Source organism: Carya illinoinensis, chromosome 2 (genome assembly GCF_018687715.1).
Source record: "Carya illinoinensis cultivar Pawnee chromosome 2, C.illinoinensisPawnee_v1, whole genome shotgun sequence".
NCBI classification, from domain to species: Eukaryota; Viridiplantae; Streptophyta; class Magnoliopsida; order Fagales; family Juglandaceae; genus Carya; species Carya illinoinensis.
This window is the reverse complement of record NC_056753.1, coordinates 24,747,043-24,766,164: the sequence shown is the minus strand read 5'-3', so window position 1 is coordinate 24,766,164 and position 19,122 is coordinate 24,747,043. Positions and strand designations below refer to the sequence as shown.

Sequence of the window (19,122 nt, the reverse complement as noted above, 5' to 3'; positions counted from 1 at the left end):
TTTTTAAGAGTCTTTTAAACCAATGGTAATCTCCACAGTGGAAGAGGAGTGAAAAGCCTTCCGTTTACTGGGCCGTTGGGAAAAACGACGACGATTCATTATTATTATTATTATTATTATTATTATTATAAAATAAATAATGAAAATGAAGCACATATCTAAAATTTGTTGTACTGTGCAGTTTGCAATGCAGTTTTGCACGAATCAGAAAAGCGTCTCATTTTTTTAGCTTTCCCCGCTCTTCCTCTTCTCCTCGCGGAGGGGAGAGAGAGAGAGAGAGCAGAGTAGAGCTTTCGTGTTGAACCAAAAGCAAATTCTCTCTCTGTGCCTAGGGTTTCCGGTCACACCATTGCCACGCTTCCTCGCTCCTCCCTTGCCTCCGGTTCTACCGACATCAGGCGGAGATCGACGTCTTCTCGCAGATTGATTCGAATTCTCCGAGTACTCCAGCTTCTTTACGTAATCTGGGGCTTTTTTATAGGTTCTTCGTGGATAAAATCTTTGTACAGATTGAGGTGAGATTCTTGTATTTATTTTGGTGTTTTTTATTTAAATTCTGATTAATTATGATAGGTACATTATCTGAACTGCATATAATATGATTCTTTTAGTAGGCAAGGTTCTACGAGTCTATTTCTTGTGGCATTTGATAAAAGATTTGGGTTTTTCGTCTCTCTTGGTTGTAATAGTGGTTCAGTGTGCCAACGTCTGAATTGCATGCGCCTGAAAGTTTTTCTTCTTATTAGATTATACAGTCAATTTCGGTGTCGTGGGCTTTCCAACGGTTGATCTTCCTTGCATTTTTTTAATGGGTTTCGTTCTTACAATGTACAGTTTAAGCCAACAACTCTTGTTTTTTTAGACAAAAAAATTAATATTTTTCACATAATTAGGATGAATTTTATTAAGAGGATCAGCAAAAAAGAAACAAAGGCATTATCAAGGGCCAACAATTGTTGGAGTCAGCCTATGTAATGCAATTTTTGGTAAGTAGCTTATGAAATGCATTTGTGAAGTGCATTCTTATGAGGGTCCCTGATACTAATACTACCTCAAAAGCCAAAGCTCAAGCTTTTCCCAATTTTTCTATTTAAGGGTGAGCGTGTGTGGGTCGTGTTGCGTGCATGCATATGTGATATTTATTGTTTTGCTAGATGTGGGCTATGCCTCTTATTATGAATATAAAACTTCTTGATTACCAATAAAAAAATTGTTTTGCTAGATGTAGTTAATTTGAGATCATAGCAAAGTTATACTGTTGGGATTGGGGCATAGCATTACTCTGGATTTAATATTGGGCCCTTCTTGCTGCAAGGGGTAGCACAATTGGCCGGCAACATGCATCATAAAGTGGGGTTATTGGTTGGAATCTTCCCCTGCCCATCCTCATGTGCCCAATATCACTCAATAAAGTTACAAACCATATATAGTGACTTTTCTAATTCTAGTTTACAGATACAGATTACTTCTCTCAATGGTATGCTCTCTCGGAAGTGGGAGAATGGCAGCCATGGCAAGGCTTCTTGTGGCTGGGAGCTTCTCACAAACCATGGCAGGTACAATTAGTATGAGGTTCATAGTTATATAGTCTTACCATAGTCTCACCTATTAGGCCGTGTAAAAGATGGTATGGTACTAACAAACATATTAAGTCTTGTGTATATGAATTTTCACCTGACTCTCTCCATCCATGGACAGGTGTGTGTTTATAGTCTTGGGGAATATGAAGTAAGCATGTTTGAAATTTTGCATGTAAGAAGTGTGGCTTAAGATGAAGGCTTCCAATAGTATAAATCATCTAGTTTATTTTCAAGTTAACCAGATTAAACTCAATTTATATATACTACTTAGTTGGAGGGAAAGTTTCAGTGACCAAGGTTTAGCTATGTAAGCTGCAACTGATTCAAGTGGTTGTGCTTTATTTGCTAAGTAATGTTGCATGAATCTAGGTATATATACTTCCAACCTCAATTTTTTTTTTTTTTTTTTATAAGTACTTCTAACCTCAATTGTTATAACCATCTTCCTCCTATGGGGTTGGCAGATGAAGTTGGGCACCGGAAATTATCTGCTCAATACATATGTAGAGAACTATGCGAGGCAGTCGAAGCAAATTTACTTGACGAAGAAGGTATTTTTTTTTTTTTTTTTGGCAACTACCTTTCTTGAAGAGCTATATCCAGCTTTATTCATTTGTTCCTCAGTCTAATGACTATCTTCCTTTTACACGAAAGTCATATAGCATGGTAGTGTTTAGTATAAAAAGGTGATTTTAGAGTGGTTTGTGGCATATCTTCTAATTTACCAGTCAGTGTTGCAATGAAATATCTCTAATACCACTGTAGCATCATGGGAATTCTGTCTAAAGAGCAGTGCATATATAGTCCTTCAGGAAATAATGACTTTTAAGCTACTTTCCGTAGCGCGTAGTTTTGTAATTATGCTCTTTCTTGTATACTTCCTGTGTGGATTAATAAATTCTCTTTTACCTATCAAAAAAATAAATAAATAATGAAACTGGTATATAGATGCAACACTGATGCATGTAAGAAGCATCACAGCAGTTATGGCTAAAGGTAGGTGGAATTGCCTTTGGAGAGCTACCAGATATATGTAATAAATAAACAAAAGAAAAACGATGCAAATTTTATGGATATGGGCCAAGTTAGATATGATGTGATTTTTAGTCAGAGCATTAAACGGCTGGTTTCAGAATGCCTAAACCTGATGACTTAGGCTGCATTTGGATGTCGAGCTGAGTTGAGTTGATCTAAGTTCTTTATGAATAATAGTGAGTTGGATGGTTGAGTGAGTTTTGTGGGACCCATGTAAGATGAGTTTAAAATGTGTTTGGATGTGTTAGGATGAGTTTAGATATATATATTGGAATTTGTAAAGTTGGTGGGACCAGCAACTGTTCAGTGCTTTTATCTCCCCCCCAACCCCCCACGTGCCAATCTGATGTAAAATTTTGAAAAAAAAAAAAGTTTTCTTCTAATGGCATGCACTCACTGTCAACTAACGGAATTCCACTCAACATTGAGCTCGAGAGTTTTTTTTGTGGGCAAGCAAGAGAGAGAGACGGAAAGCAATGGTGATAATGGAAAGAAAACAACCAGATGTGCAGGAATCTGCTTTACAGCAAAAAGCAGTCAGAGGCTCAAGTCACATCCTACAGTAATGAGTCCAGCGAATTCATGAAGTGAGCTGAGTCAAGTTGGGGTGTTTGGATGGTTGAAGCGGTGTAAAGTGGAGGATACTGAGTTGGATTTGGGAACCAAACGGGGCCTTAAACTTTTTGAGGGATGGTTTTCCCTTTTTGTTGTCCATGTATTGGTAAAAGGTTCAGCAGCTGCTGCTGCCTGCTTCCACTGGCAGAACTTGAGGTTAAGGATATACTAGTACGACTTGAGTGGGAAAATTTTTCCTTGTCACATTAAGGGTATTGAAGTAAAGTTCACTTAGCAAAATATTGGAATCTTTAATGACATCCTTCGCTTTAGAGTTATGCTACAAGCATGGGACAATTTTTTTTTTTGATATGTAAGAAGTAAATTATATTGATATGAATGAAGCACGGGACAATTTACAGACCATTGATGTACACGGGCAAAATTTTCCACTTTTCACATGAACTGTGGAAAATTTGTCTGTGTCTGTGAATGGCCCACGGATTGTCCCATTCACCTATCATTTCTGTTCACTTTATTGCCTATCATTTCTCTCTATATGACCAAATAGGTGGCAAAGTTTGAGCGCCTCTGTAACTTTGGCTTTCCTGAACCATATTAAGCGAACTATGTGCACATTCCTTCTCCCAGGTGGTTGGTATTTTTTTGGAAACATTGTTTAGGGAGTATTCTACTAACATCTATGATGTGTTGGTATTTGTTATTTGACATGCATTGACCTTAAGTGTTTTCTAATTTAAAAGTGTCCATGTAACATGAAAATATGCAGTCAGTGATTTTAAGATGTTTTGTGAGCATATATGATGCATATATGGGTACAAAGTGACGGATTAATGAAGTTTTAGTGGATAAGTAATTAATGAAATTTTATAACTTATTAAAAAAGGACGTTGTGGGCAAAGTTTGTTTATGTTATACTTACATAATAGGATATGTGAGAGTCTTGCAAAGCTCATTTACTTCAGCTCATGTCAACAGTGTGACATATCTTTGCACTTTCCAGTTTGTTGGTTTAACTTCCAAGTGTTTGTGATTTCCGTATGCAGATATGCATGTCTTTGGTTTGAAGCCTATGGCTGAACCTTTGCAATTGGTAAGGTTCGACATCACTATAAATTATTTCATACTAGAAATTGTTTCTTTGTGATATGGTGGTATAGATGCTAGCCTGCTAGAGATCTTCTTTTCTAAATAATTGGTAGTTCTTTAACTTTTTCTTGTTCTATATTTCTGCCACAAGGCTCTACAAGTGTTTTTCATCCCCTTCTTTTTGTTCCCCAAAGTTGGTTTAGGGTGATGTTTGAAAAACTTACAGGAGAATCTCGTTTAAATTTGACTTCAATATGGATATTTTGCATGTAAAAGGATGGGAAATGCTTGCAAGACATGTAATTTGATCCTATGGAAGTTTGCCATAATTGATGCTAGTCCATGGATTCTTTCCTCTCATGTAAGATGCAATTACTGGCACATTTGCTGCTATATGTTGCCATGATTCAGTAAGCTTCTAAATGGGAATGTCTAGAAGAGACTATTGACAACCTGGATACTATATGAACCCTCTTTGTATTTGTTGGACTCAACAGTTATTTTCATAACCTTTGTTCTTTTTATGCTATTAGAAGAAGCAAATAGAGTGAAGGATGCCAGTGTGTGTAGCACTAATTGTACCTAGGGTATCACTCAGATCTTTGTAACACATCTCTAGGATGTGACGTTATTTGCTTTTTTGAGTCCTAGTAAGATCTCTTTTAAAAGTATTTTCGCTAAAGTTATGTTATTTGTGCAAAAAACTGTAGCTCTTTGGCCTTGCTTCTAGAATATTTTGGGAAAAAAAGATGACTGTGTGATTTTGTGAAAAGAGAGGGGGACCCTCTCTCCCTTCTACCTTTTGTTGTGTTAATGGAGTCAGTGAGTAGAATGCTCTTGTCAGGTTTCTCAATGGTCTCTAGAAACAACAAGGAGCTTATTTTGTCACACCCATTATTCGTTGATCATACTCATATTTTGTGAGGTTTTCCAGAAACATATAATTCATTTTCGTAGTCTATTCCCATGTTTCAAAGCTGTCTTAGGATTGAAAATAAACTTGGCAAAGTTAGAATCAGTATGGTTGGGGTGGTGGAGCAAAATGGAGGTTTGGCACGCATCCTTGGCTGTAGGGTGTCATCTTTACACATGAAGTATCTAGATCTTCTGTTGGTGGCACTATTCATGGCAAAATTCATTTGGGATAACATTATGGAAAAGACGGAACACCACTTAGGCCCCATTTGGATAGTGAAAGTGTTTTATCTTATCTCATCATTACAATTTTTTCAAATTCTCACACAAAATATAATAAACAATTTAACCTTTTCAATTTCTAAAATAATAATAATAATAATATTAAAAAATAATATTCTAACAATATTTTATTCAACTTTCATCTCAACTTATCTCATCTTAACTCATTATCCAAACAACAACTTAGATGGGTGGAAGCAACTATGCTTATCTAAATGCAGGCATGGTGCTTTGATCAAAAGTATTTTGATCAGCCAACCTATTTGTTATCTCTACCTCTATCCTTGTTGGTGGAGCCTAACATCTCAAAAGGCTTTATAGGTACTTCTTGTGGGGAGGAATTGGCAATGAGTTCAAGTTGCACCTAGTTAAGTGGTCCCATCTCTTCCAGTGGCATTGGCATTAGAAACTTGTTTTTTTTTTCTCCCAACATATCTCTTTGAGGGAATGATTATGGTAGTATGCCATTTAGAAGGAAGCTTTATGGTGGTCTTTGGTTAAAGCCAATTTGGTAGCCTGTGGGAAGGTTGGTATTTAAATGAGGTTGATGAATCTTTTGGAGTTGGGTTGTAGAAGAGCATTAGGAGAGGGTGGGGGGATTTCTCTTGTTTTATTAGATTTGAGGTGGGTAACAAGTCTAAAATTGGATGTTGATACAGTCTTTTTTTTTCTTTTTTTTTTTTAAATTTTTATGATGGGGAACCACCCCACATCAGAGCCCTTAAGAATCACCAATGGAACCAAAACCCTCGGGGAGACTAGCACATCAACCCACCGCCATAGCCTCTGTGACGCCCTCAAATTCCGTTTGGGATTGGACGGACATTTGAAGCGTCGAGACATGCAACACAAGGTTACCTGCCCCCGTTCATGACATATAAGATGCAATGTTCCTAACATGCATCTAACAATATGCAATATTCGCAGCGGATAATTTTTTTTTTCTTTCTTTAGCAATACTATGCACCAAATTGAAAATATTCCAAATGCTTAAAACATACTTCATACATAAAAACCCATTGAACAACTAAGATCACAACACTAGTCCAAAATGGTTATGATCCAAAAAGTACTAGAGATGCAATTCAATCATACAAGTAGTAATTTACGTTAATTACTATATTAACATTGATGTCGCACTGTCGCTTAGTCAACTGTGTCTAGTTGATCAGCTCCTGATTCTCCTTCATGTCCTGTGACAAGATCTACCATTCGGGGAGAATGGTAGTTGGGACTACCAAAGTGAGATTTGATTACAAATCTCAGTAAGTTAATAAAAAAACTTCCACACAAGCTAATGATGCATGGATGACAGTAAAAGTATAAATGCATAATCAAATTCATAAATAATTAAAGCATAACTTGGCATACAACATAGCATAATTGACATAACTTAAATTGAAACATGAACTGAACTTGACTTGACACGAACTTGATCTGAAACTTGACTTATCATGAACTTGTTCTGAAACTTGACTTAACATGAAAAAATACATACTCCACAGTTGTTGTGGCCCCATGTATTCTACGTGTAAATACATACTCCACAGTTGTTGTGGCCCCATGTATTTTACACAAACTTGACTTAACATGAAAAATACATACTCCACAGTTGTTGTGGCCTCATGTATTCTACGTGTAAATATATACTCCACAGTTGTTGTGGCCCCATGTATTCTATACAAACTTGACTTAACATGAAAAATACATACTCCACAGTTGTTGTGGCCCCATGTATTCTATGCAAACTGAATGTACTCAAGATAAAACGTGACTGGAAAACGAAATGACTGGAGCGCTGACGTAACATAACGTGATTTGAACATAACTTGAAATACATGACCAACTTGAGATAGAAACATTTCGTAACATGGCATAACGTATAATAGACAATATATTTAACATGACATACTTGTAATGTACAGTAATACATGACAGAATATATTATGTAACAGATAAAAATTGATGAAAGAATAAATTCTGTATAATAGACAATTACGTGATAACTTAGCATGGCATAACATATATGATAACATACATACATACACTGTAGTTCCTTTACTTAGCACACATACACAGTAGAATGCTAGTAAGTTAAAAGCTAACTTACCTCGATCTCCGCGTTTCTTATAAAACTTCAAGTGCGACCATGAGATACTGTAATTAGTGATTCTAAAAGTTAGAACTAAATCACTAATAATTTGAAGTATGGAAAATACTAACTTAAAAAGTAAAATTTTCATTTTACTATCTACATGTGGGAAAATGACCGTTTTACCCATTACTTAAGGATTTTCCATACTAACTCCAAAAGTTTTCAAAATTTACATTTCTCATGTAAATTTTGTCCTAAACTTAAATATCAACTCAGAAAAATTTAAAACAAAACACAACTATGGAAAACACACTATGGCCGAAACATCCATAGGCCATTTCCCTTGATTTTTGTTGCAATTCCTTCCAACTTCAAAACTCATGCTTAAACCAAAATTTTGCAACAAATATCTTCCAATCCTAAGTTCAAAACCATACTTAAAACATCCATTTAGAAAAAGCTAATAATCAACACCAAAATTTTTTGTAAAAAGATTCAAGCACTTGAATCACAAGTTTTGACTTTAAATCAAAACATCTCCAAGAATTTCAAAAATCAAATCTTGCTTCTAACATATTCATAATATTATCCTAACATCAACCATGCTTTAAATCATCAAACTAAAGTCACCAAAATCACAAAATAACATTTGGAGTTTTTGGTTTTACACTTAGTCCAAAAACAGAAACTTTTTCCTCAACTAGTTTTGATAAATCTCTTGATCTATGACTTATAAATATATGATCTTCAAACCAAACCATCGCATAGTTTAAAAAGATGTCCTAAAATATATATAAGCTTCTAATTCAAGATCACATGGTTAGAAATTAACCAAAACATAAATTTAGCCAAGAATATCTACACTTTGGCTTATCTAAATATATCTTTGCATAAAATTTCATATTTTTGAAACTAACATCAAATATCTTCAAAATAATAATATAACATGTATATAAGATGCTTAGGATCCTCCAATAAAATTATTAGAGTCATTGGAATAGATTTAGACCACCAAAGAGTTAAACTTTCTCAAAATAGAAACTGTTTTTCTTCTTCCAGTTTCTAAGTTTCTAAATCTAAGAAAATCTTTCATCAAAACCTTTAATCATGCAAAAATCCTCAACCAATAGTCACATATACATGTTAACAATACTCCATAAAAATTTCGGACCAATATCTATCTATTAGCTTGGTCAAAAATTCCAAACTATAACATATTCTCCAGTTTATCTCCCAGAATGACCTTTCTATAGTTTATATAATATTTGACTGACCAAATGATCTTCAAATGGGGCAAATAATATATCCATGTAAACTAGACTAAAAAAGGAACAACTTATATGAAGGAGACTTTATGATAAAACACTTACAAAAGCTTCAAAATGGGCGTGCAAAAGAACTCCTAAAAGCTGTCCGAGAGAGAGTATTTGATATTCTTTTAATGGAAAGTATAAATGGAAATAATTTCGTGGGGAGAGGTGGCTGGAGATACTTATGGATGAGATATGGAAGAGATGAGGCTGGAGTTGAGAGTTGAGTGTAGTTTTCTCCTACCCAAAATATCTATAAAAGATTATCTCATAATATTCTATCCAATAGTATCTACAAAAAATCAACTTAAGATATTTTTATCTAATAATATCTATAAAAATCAACTTAAAATATTTTTACCCAATAATATTCATGAAAATTACCTCAAGATATTTATTTTTATCCAATAATATCTACAGTTTTGAACAGACGTTTTGTCCGAAAATATGAAAAAAAGTTATTGCGCCATAAGACTTTAAATAACCCTCCGAGTCTAATGGCACAAACCATAATACATTTTGACACTTCTAACTATCTCCAATAATCAAAAACACACTTCTGATACCATAGTAAATAATAACACTAACTATGTAGTTAGACAAAAATCTATACGATTAATGGATTCGTGAAAACTTATGGGGTTTTCACGAGGTTCCTAAAGTTAATAGAAATTTTACAATTGAATTTCTAGCGGGCTGTTACAGCCTCCCACTTAAATCACAGTTTGATCCCAGGGAAATCGAACCTATGACATGGGGCACATGTACACAAGTTCGCTTTACCACTTGGGCTACCCGTGGGTGGGTTGGTACAAAGTCTTCTTAAGGAGGCTTCAGTTGCAGAACACTGGCAAATCTCAAATAATATACCCTAATGGAATGTTTCTTATATTATATCATCTCATTATTGAGATTTACCACTTTTCTCCTTGTTCTTTGCCCAATGTATGCTTTTAGGTGGAGAAGTGGCAATGATGATCAATATGTTGGATACCATCCAAAAGCACTTATCCTTGGCTCGTCATTTCCTTGTAAGTACGTTGGAGAAATAAGGGGCTTTTGAGGGTATCTTTCTTTGTTTGGAGGGCTTCCTTAGGAAAAACTTTAACGAAATTATTGGGGTGGTGTTGGATGTACAAGCAAAATGGTAATAATGTCGATCATCTTCTGCTACAATGTGAGTTGGTGAGTTGGTGATTGAGAGTAAATATGGTAGCCTTTGGGGTGATGGTGTACCAACAAGGTGAGGAGCATATGGAGTGGGGCTGTGGAAATATATAAGAGGAGGATGGGGGGTTTTCTCCTGTCACACAAGTTTACGTCTAGGAGATGGGGTTAAGATTAAATTCTAGTATGATACTTGGTGTGGTAATTGTGCTCTAAAGGACCAATTTCCTGCTCTCTTTAGGTCCGCAAGTGATAAGGAGATTTCAGTGGCGGATGTCATGGTGAGAGTTGGGGAACAAATCCAGTGGAACATCAACTTCAGCCAGGCGGCACACTATTGGGAAACGGACAGTTTTGCAGCCTTTTTCAGCCTCATGTACTCACTCAAATGGAGCAATCAGCTTGCTGATTTATTATGGTGGATTCCTACAAGTAAATTCTTGTTCTCGGTTCGCGCGTTCTATAAGTCTCTTTCACAAGAGTCTCCCATTAAGTTTCCTTGGAAAAGGATTTGGAGACATAAGGCACCTCCCGAAGCAGTGTTTTTTGTGTGGACCGCTTCCTTGGGTAAGATCCTCACAACGGATAACTTGAGGAAAAAAAGAGTGATAATCGCAGATTGGTGTTGCATGTGTAGGAATGAGGGTGAATTTTTAGACTATCTTTTATTACACTGTGAGGTAGCTCGAGGGTTATGGAATGAGATATTTAGTAGACTAGACTTGGGTTAGGTTATGCCTAAGACTGTGGTGGCGGTTTTGGCTAGTTGGACAAATTTGAGAGGCATTCAACAGATCAAGGCTATATGGAAGATTATCCCTATTTGCATTATGTGGTGTGTGTGGCAAGAGCGTAATGAATGGACTTTCGAGGACAAAGAGATATCTATGGAGGAACTAAAAGCTTTCTTTTTTAGAACTCTTTGTACTTGGGCCATTGCCTTTAATTTTAATGGCCAAAATTTTCATGATTTTCTTGTATCTATTGATCCTAAGTAGTAGGGCATTCATTGTACTGAACATGGCTTTTGCCTATTCTTTTCATTAATATACTTTGATTTACTTATAAAAAAAAAAAAAAAAAAAGTTTAGAAGCATTGATGATCAACACATTTGGGTTGATTGGTTTATGCCTTAGAGGGTGGTGGGGTTGTTGACATGTTGGAATCCATATGGTGGTGACAAAAACTTGGATGTTTGAAGGATGATCTCTTTGTAATTAATGTAGTGCATTTGGAAAAACGCTATATTTGAACCTTTGAAGACCATGAGAGGATGGTGTTAGAATTAACAGCCATAATATTCAACAATCTATGTCTATGGGCTAAGGCTAATGTAATGAACGGTGATGATGTGTGTAGGTATTTCCTCTTGTATACTTCATGTGTACTCGGGCTATGCCTATTCATGGTAATAAGATTCTTATTAATTATAAAAATATATATATATATATGTTCAACAATCTCTTTGCTTGGATGTCTGCTCACAATAGCTTCTGATCCTCCAGCCTATTAGTCTTTATGGACTTTTTCTCTTTCTCTTCTCCTTGGTAGCTAGGTATATCTTTTTGCATACTTTTTTCGTACATGGGTTGTGCCCCTCTATGCTTGTAATAAAAAGTGCTTTGCTTGTAAAAAAGGAAGTGATCTTGTGAAAACATTTTTAATTTTTTTTGAATTACTGCTGCAATTGATTGAGCGGTCTCTAAATTGCATCTTTTTTGTGTGACGTAGGTATTGTAACTTATCTAGGGCATGATATCCTATTGTAACTTATCTAGGGCATGATATCCTTTCTGTTTGCTTTATATTGACTGTCATGTAAAAAGAAAGTAGTTTGTTTGGTGCTTTTTCTAAATTGGGAACTGCATGTTACATCAACTCATCCCATGTGATTGATTGAGATTATGATTGTGTTTGTTTATGAGGCAGATTGGCTTTTCTATAAGTTTTCATTCTTTTTTTTTTAACGTGTAAGCTTTTCATTCTCTTTGTTTATTTGATTTTTTTAAATAAACATGAAGGTATGTTGCAATGCTTGCAAGAAGCCCATCAAGGCCAGTCAATATGCGGCTCATGCAGGTTTGGAGGCCCCCTCCCCTTCTCAGAATTGCAGGAGTTTCCATTTTCCGAAAAATAAACTTGTTAAAGATTTTATTTTAGAATGTTGATAAGAAATGAACATTAAAAAAGAAATGCAAGTGTCAGCCGGAATACATCTTCAAAGTAAAAACACTAAGTGTTAGCCGGAAAACATCTTCAAAATAAAAAGGGACAAGTTTCACTTGTACAGGACCTAAGCTTTCACTACTTTGCCTCTCATCATCACTGCCATCTGAAGGAGAGTCTCCAGTAATAACAGACTGCAAATAATTGGAGAAACAGGACAATTTTTTATTGTCATCTGAGAACCTTGCTTTTATTAGTTTATCTTCATGTGTTGTTTTCTAAGTAGTCACCAAATGTTAATAGTTGGGATTGTAGCTGTAATTTCTCAGAAGATTCTGTTCTGGTGCTGAAGTGGCTTTCTTCTTTTTTCTCATTTTTTTTTTTCAGAAATCTGTAGGTCACTAAATTCTGTAGAAGAAACTACTTTGGAGTTTGATGGCAGTGCTGTGAACAGGAAACTTCCAAAGAAGGAGAGAAAGAAGTTATTAACTGCTTATTCTAGTATCCTTGACAAAGAGTTATGATGGCCAAGTTTAATGTTCAGTTTGTTGGTCTTTTGGACAATTCCCTCCTGATATTTTCTTTTGTGAACTTTGTTTTGCCTTGAATTGAAGAATATGACAAGTATCTGGAACAAGTTAGTACATAATCTTTTTTTTTTTTAAACATTTTCTGAACGTTTGAATCTTGGGTTTTATTTTGTATTATGTTGCTGGATGCATTTTTTTGATAATTCTTAAGCTCTCTTAGACCAAGCTACTCCTATTGGGGGGAAAGATAAGTCTGAATCCGTGGATGCTGATAACTCTGCTGTATCAGAATCCCACTTGGACAATCAAGCTGGAATAGCTTCCTGTGCAAAAAGTAACTTCATTTGCTCTGATTTGCTTATGTGTGGGTGTGGGTGGGGGTGGGGGTGGGGGGTTTGTATATCTAGCCAGTTACTTTGACAATAGAATATTGAAAAAAGGATCCCACTATTAGCCGCCTTTTGGTGGGGGAGGGATGGGCGTATGTTTTCTGTACCGCTCAAAGGAGTTATCTTGAGAATTTTATTTTATTTATAGTCCAGTAGTTTTCGCCTTTTATTCTCATTTTCTAGAGGCTATGAGTGTAATAGATACATCTAGTACAAAAGGATCCCTCTATTAGTTGTCTTTTGGTGGTTGAGAACAAATAAGATATAATGGATCTGTTTCTCAGACTTTTTAACTTGCTACCATTGAACTGAGGTTAAAAGGTTTGAAGAAAAAATCACTCTTTGGGGTAGGGCTGTCAATTTTTGACACGGCGTGTGAATTGGCACGTAAAAATAGGGTTGGGGTTGGGCATAATTGGGTATGGGTGAACCCAAATGTGACCCGATTAATAATCTAGTTGTGTCAGGTTAACCTGCAGGTTCACGGATTGACCTGGTTAGGGAATAAGAATATTATCATTAGGGTTATTCTGGTAACCGTGACCTGATTGACCTGCCAAATCATACAAAGATAGAAAATATGTAGGGAGCTTAGACAGCATACTCTTGCTCAAAGTGATTCTGCCCCCTTTTGGCAAGTATATCCTTTTCCAACCTGCCGATGTTTGCTTAATCTTCTCAATTACCTCATCGCAAATAGACTTTGCATTATAAGCATTCTCAGGGGGAAGACCAAGCTATTTCATGGGCAAAGATGATAACTAACATTGCAAAACTCTCTCCAAGCTCTGAATATGAGCTGGATGGATAACCATTAACATTTGGATTTCCTTCCTTCGGTTGCTATCTAGGCGATAGATGCTAGCTAGAGATAGCTATGTTGGACCGACTGCCCCTCCGAGAAAAGGAACTATAGATAGGGCTGGTTGGATGTGGATTGAGCATTTTGTTGAGTATTATTTTTGCGCTGGCTAACCTCTTTTTGACCGGACATATGGATGTGTGAATCTTGCTCGACCTTCCCTTTTCTTTAAAAAGAAAGAACTCTAGTGAATGACTAAGAGGAAGTGCCTTTGGTATTTCAGTTTTTATGAACATTGCCCACCGGGACCAAGTTGGACTTCCCAAGACTCATTTGTAAGTTAGAAACAGCTTCAAAGTAAAGTGTCATCTGCAAAAAAGTAAGTGAGAAATGTTAATGCGATACCCCTTACTTATTGATGATGACGAGTGTATGTGGTGTATAGGATTCCACATTGCTCAGGAAGGAGAGGTTCTTGCTTTTTATAATGGTTCCAATAGTACTCCAATTGTACTGTTGACTAGTTCTTTTAGAGTAGGGCTCAGATGTGGCTTGGGTCTCTCATGAGGCGTTATAGTTAATAGTACTATGATTAGTGCTTTCCACTGGGCATCTTGAGATGAGCTTGATTCCAACCACGAGCGACATCCAACATCCTACTAAGAACCTCCAAGATGATGACAAATCAAAATGGAGACAATGGATCCAAATCCTCGAAAACTGTTAAAAAGCCCACTGGAGAACCGTTCACCAGGATCGAGAAACGAGCTGTAGAAACACAATGCTTAATCCATGAACACCATCTATCCCTGAATCCACATCTCTGCAGCAAATAGAACAGAAATTCCCAATTTACAGGGTCATAGGCCTTCTCTATATGCAATTTGCATACAATACCCAACACTCTAGATTTAACCCTACTCTCAGACACTCATTAGCAATGAGTACCAAATCCAATATTTGTCGTCCCCTCACAAAAGTATTTTAGGCTTCAAAATAAATTTCTCCATTTTCAAACTCATTCGATTGGCCAGAATTTTGGATATGATCTTGTACACCCAATTGACTAGACTAACGGGGTAATAATCCTTCACATCCAAAGACCTTGGGCTCTTGGGAATTAGTGCAATGAAAGTCGCATTAAGGCTCTTCTAAAACTTTCCAAGTGCATAAAACTCTTGGAAGTACCTACAACCCTTGTGAATACTGCCGCAATCCAACAAAATGGGAAATGATCGGAGCATACCCAAGTAGTGTCTTTTTGCAACACTTAGGGAAGTGTGCTTCCTCCCAGGGAGGAGAAACCAAAAACATGTCCAAACAAGACCACACCCGGTTGTTGGACCATGTATATGCAGCACCAACAAGAGGTAGATCCAAGGGTCTAGATAAAAAATAAACTCAGAAAACTCCTCTATAGCCGAACGAGTTTGAGACTCCCACGTTCTCTCACTCGAAAAACAAGTTACATTGAAATCTTCACCAATGCAACAAATCATATTTCACAAATAATACAAACCAATAATCTCATCCCTTGAGTCTCCTATTGCTCTCTAAATTTGCCCCATATATGCACTTGGAAGCCCTCTCAAAATTGTCCTTAACATTCTTGAAAAGAACAAGCAACCAAATAATCCCCAATCCCCAATACTCTCCTCAAGATAATCCACAACCTTCTTATCCCACTTTACAAGAACTCCACCCGAAGCCCCCTTAGAGGCAAGATAGGCCCATCCCACATACGAACACGTCCACGAAATTCAAATAATGATTCTATCGATGAACTTCAACTTAGTTTCTTGTAATCAAACGATAGCCACCTTCAAAGATCACAATAAATTTTTTATACGAAAGCACTTATCAAAATTATTGAGCTCCCAAACATTCCAAAATAGAATCTTGGGCTTCAAAAGGAAAGATTAATCCCCCTCCCCCTATTCCCACCACAGCATTCACTCCCTTCCTTCGCATCATAATTTATAGAGCGAGTCTCTGCGATTCTCAATCTCTCTTTAGATGCTGATTTTGGAAGATGAGAATTGCCCTTCTGATTACTTGTCAAAGGAAAAAATGTTTGATTATATGTATTTGTAAAATAAAATTATTATTTGCTTTCTGTATAAAAGTTCTATTTGGTTCAGGTCTTGAGTTTAGCTTGCTTCATTGCTTCCCTATTTTCTTTAGGAAATTCAGCCTGTATGGATGTGGCATCTATGACGGATGTTTCAGGAGTTGGTCCCGGAAATGAGGACAACCCAGCTTGTCTAATGCCGCCTCCAGCAAAACGTTCTAAACCGTATGCTTCTTTGTTCCAATGGTGCCTCTTTGCTCTGAATGATGATCTTTTGAATGAGTTTTGCTACATACAAGTAAAGTCGCGTACTAATCTGCGTACCAATACTGATTCTTTTATACTTAAAATTTAAATTAGCACTGTTTTCAATAAAATCTACTTTTTGACTAATTACAATAAATTGGTGCACATATTAGTGCACAAGTGTGCTTGCAACTAGACTTTTTCCTTTTGAATATCTTCAAGTACTTGAAAAAAGTTCTATCTGAATCTTGGACATGTAGAGTGCATTAGACTACTTATGTGTTTCTTCTTGCCCTCCACTTTATAGATTTCTGCTGGCCTCATGCCCAGCCAATAATTGTGGTTGTATGTTGAAGAAACCCTTTAGTCCAGAAGCCGAAGTAAAGAACTTTTACCGGGTTCTTTAAAGCTAATTACAAAAGAATTATTATTTCTGTTTTAGTACATGGTATATATTAACTACAAGCAACTGGGACTCCAAATTAGATACAATGTCTAAGTGAAGAGTGATTTGAAATATGCCATTTCTTAAGGCCAAAAGAAAAGAAGAATATGGCAGAATGATGGAGTGAATAGGCATTTTTACTTTGGGCTACGAATTCTTTTTTATCCCCCAAAAATGGCAGCTTTAGATTCTTGTGGGGAAGAAGGGTCAATCTCCTCCTTTATAAATGAGACGATTTGCAATATAGGATGAAAGTAACAATCTGGGACCTTTATTCTTGTGATGAGTTGTAGTTCAAATGACATATCTTCCTCCTATCAGAATGGGGGCAAGGGTGAGCTCATGGGTTAAAATCCATTGGGCACGTGTGCAACTTACAAATAAAATAATAATAAAAATCCCTTCTTTATTTAAGCCAATTCTAAGAACCCTCCTGAAACTTAATTGTGGATTTTCAATATGTAATTCATTTGCTTTATTGTTTTCGTAGGATTGCAGCTGGTTGTCTACTTCTATCAAGTGATTCAGAAGCAGTATCTGGTGTCAAAAAAATCACAAGCACTGCAGATGCATTTCCCTGTAAGGCTGAATTTTTATCTGTTGAGGCTATTCCGATTCCTTGGAATTTTCTGAGCAGAATATATCCGAGTCACATTTAGTTGAATGGATAGATGGTCAATGAATGAATCGTTTTTTTTTTTTTTTGGGGGGGGGGGGGGTCTTGGGTTCTGTATTATATCTTCTCAGTTTCTTCACTGGATCGTATTGAAATGTACAAGTTGCGATATCATGTAGCAAAATTGTCATATTATATTCTTTTGGGTTGAAGTGGTCATAAAATTTGTTGATGTAATAGTTTTGAATGTTGTCCTGAACTTTTCCTTTTTCATTCTCCTTCTCTAATTGACTTCAGATGTGTTTTCTGGATTCACAGTATTTGACAATAAATCTTGTGGCGTAATTCTATCAGATGCTCCAGTTCCTCTAGCTACAAAAATATACTACTCACAAAGAACTTATCGTCACCGAACAGAACTTACTCATCTTTATTGTGAGGCATCAACCAAGGAACTTTGCAGTGATATGGTGAGTTCAAAGAATTTACGGGAAAACATGATTCCATTGCAAGTTTCAACTCCAAGGGAGCCTTCAGGTGAACCAATGGAGGACACGCTCACCAGGAAGGTTTGCCCCTCTGTTACTTCTTACTTTTCAAGGCCACTTGGATCCACCTGGGCTGGTTGCGGAGTCATGGGTTTTATTTTATTATAAATAATAGGAATATATGAAAGTGGCATCACTCAAAATCTTGAGTCTTCATGCATCGTTGAGTCATTGCTTTTTAATTGTGGAAACTTTCATTGCTCTGGTTTTAATTTAATTGAGAACAACTGACTTAAAGCTGTCATTATTTTATTCCTTAAAAAGCAGAGACATACATACACTTTGTCTTCTGTGCGAAGCCCTGATCAAATACTTGCACAAAGTTCAGAAGTATGCTTGGGTAAAACTGGAGGATTCCTCTCAACCAGCGACTTCCCCAATCAGCATCCTGTGGATAATGTTTTGAGGCCTGAGGCCAGTCCTGTTGGATTGAGAAGCAAATATATTTCAAAGCCTTATTCTTTTGCAGGCAATTCAGGTAGTCCAAGTCTTACCACATCTGCATTTATGAAATCTTTTTGGATTGCCTGCTAATGCCGAGTATGAGTTTGAGCAAATAAATTAGAAGGTTTGAAGCTTCGATGCTAATCCTAACTACAACCTAAGCCTAAAAGCTAGTTGAGTGAGTGCCATGTGCTAGTGAATGAATTCACTTCTTGTTGGAAGTAACCGCAACTTTAAGCCTTTTTATGTTCAATATCTCAAAGTGAGGCGTCCCTCTTACGACAATACAACACCACCACTGGAAATATTCCACAAAGCTCGTCCACAAGCATCTTCCTCTTTCCCTATGTTCTCTCTTTTCATATGATTTATGGTGTAAAATACATTGAAGCTGGGAAATAAGTTGTGGTTGGGTCCTGCTTTCGTTTTGTAGGAAAACCACTGGGGACCATGCAGCAGCCAAATGGAGGTGTTCCTGTTTTATAGGGGTCCTGGTGGGGATTTTTGCTCGCAAAGTTGTAATTAACCCAATACTCAGGTTAGGAATTAGAATATTTTTTTGAAATTGGTAAAGCAAATCATTCCAATTGTTTATTCCAGCCTTCTGCATTATACTTGAGATCTCAGACCTATGTTTATAATCAATGAAAATGAAGGAAATTTTATTTCTATCTTTTGGCCTCATTAAGATTGTAGTAAGAAAGAGGTCGCAGTTCGCATTGCTACTTGTAAGTTCTCTTTTCTTTGTTAATTCCATCTTCTAAGGTCTCATAACTGATTAGATTCGGTAAAGCAAGAACACTCCATTGTATGGA

The 19,122-nt window shown here is 36.5% G+C and overlaps 1 protein-coding gene across 8 annotated transcripts; it reads left to right on the top strand.

Annotated features, from left to right (window-relative positions):
* Positions 1-176: 176 nt before the first annotated feature.
* On the top strand, positions 177-18,978 carry LOC122300463. 8 transcript variants are annotated; one of them, XM_043111138.1, is made up of 13 exons: positions 177-515; positions 894-986; positions 1,449-1,556; positions 2,045-2,131; positions 4,238-4,284; positions 12,072-12,129; positions 12,604-12,717; positions 12,967-13,080; positions 16,122-16,254; positions 17,190-17,278; positions 17,634-17,884; positions 18,128-18,341; positions 18,741-18,978. In XM_043111138.1, the coding sequence occupies exons 3-13, from the start codon at positions 1,475-1,477 to the stop codon at positions 18,791-18,793; spliced, it is 1,242 nt and encodes a 413-aa protein (XP_042967072.1). In that variant the 5' UTR covers positions 177-515; positions 894-986; positions 1,449-1,474; the 3' UTR covers positions 18,794-18,978. The 8 variants fall into 8 exon arrangements, with proteins under 8 accessions (XP_042967072.1, XP_042967071.1, XP_042967074.1 ...); XM_043111137.1 differs by lacking the exon at positions 894-986 and having other exon boundaries at positions 1,462-1,556; XM_043111140.1 differs by lacking the exon at positions 894-986 and having other exon boundaries at positions 1,456-1,556; positions 16,122-16,233.
* Positions 18,979-19,122: the final 144 nt, after the last annotated feature.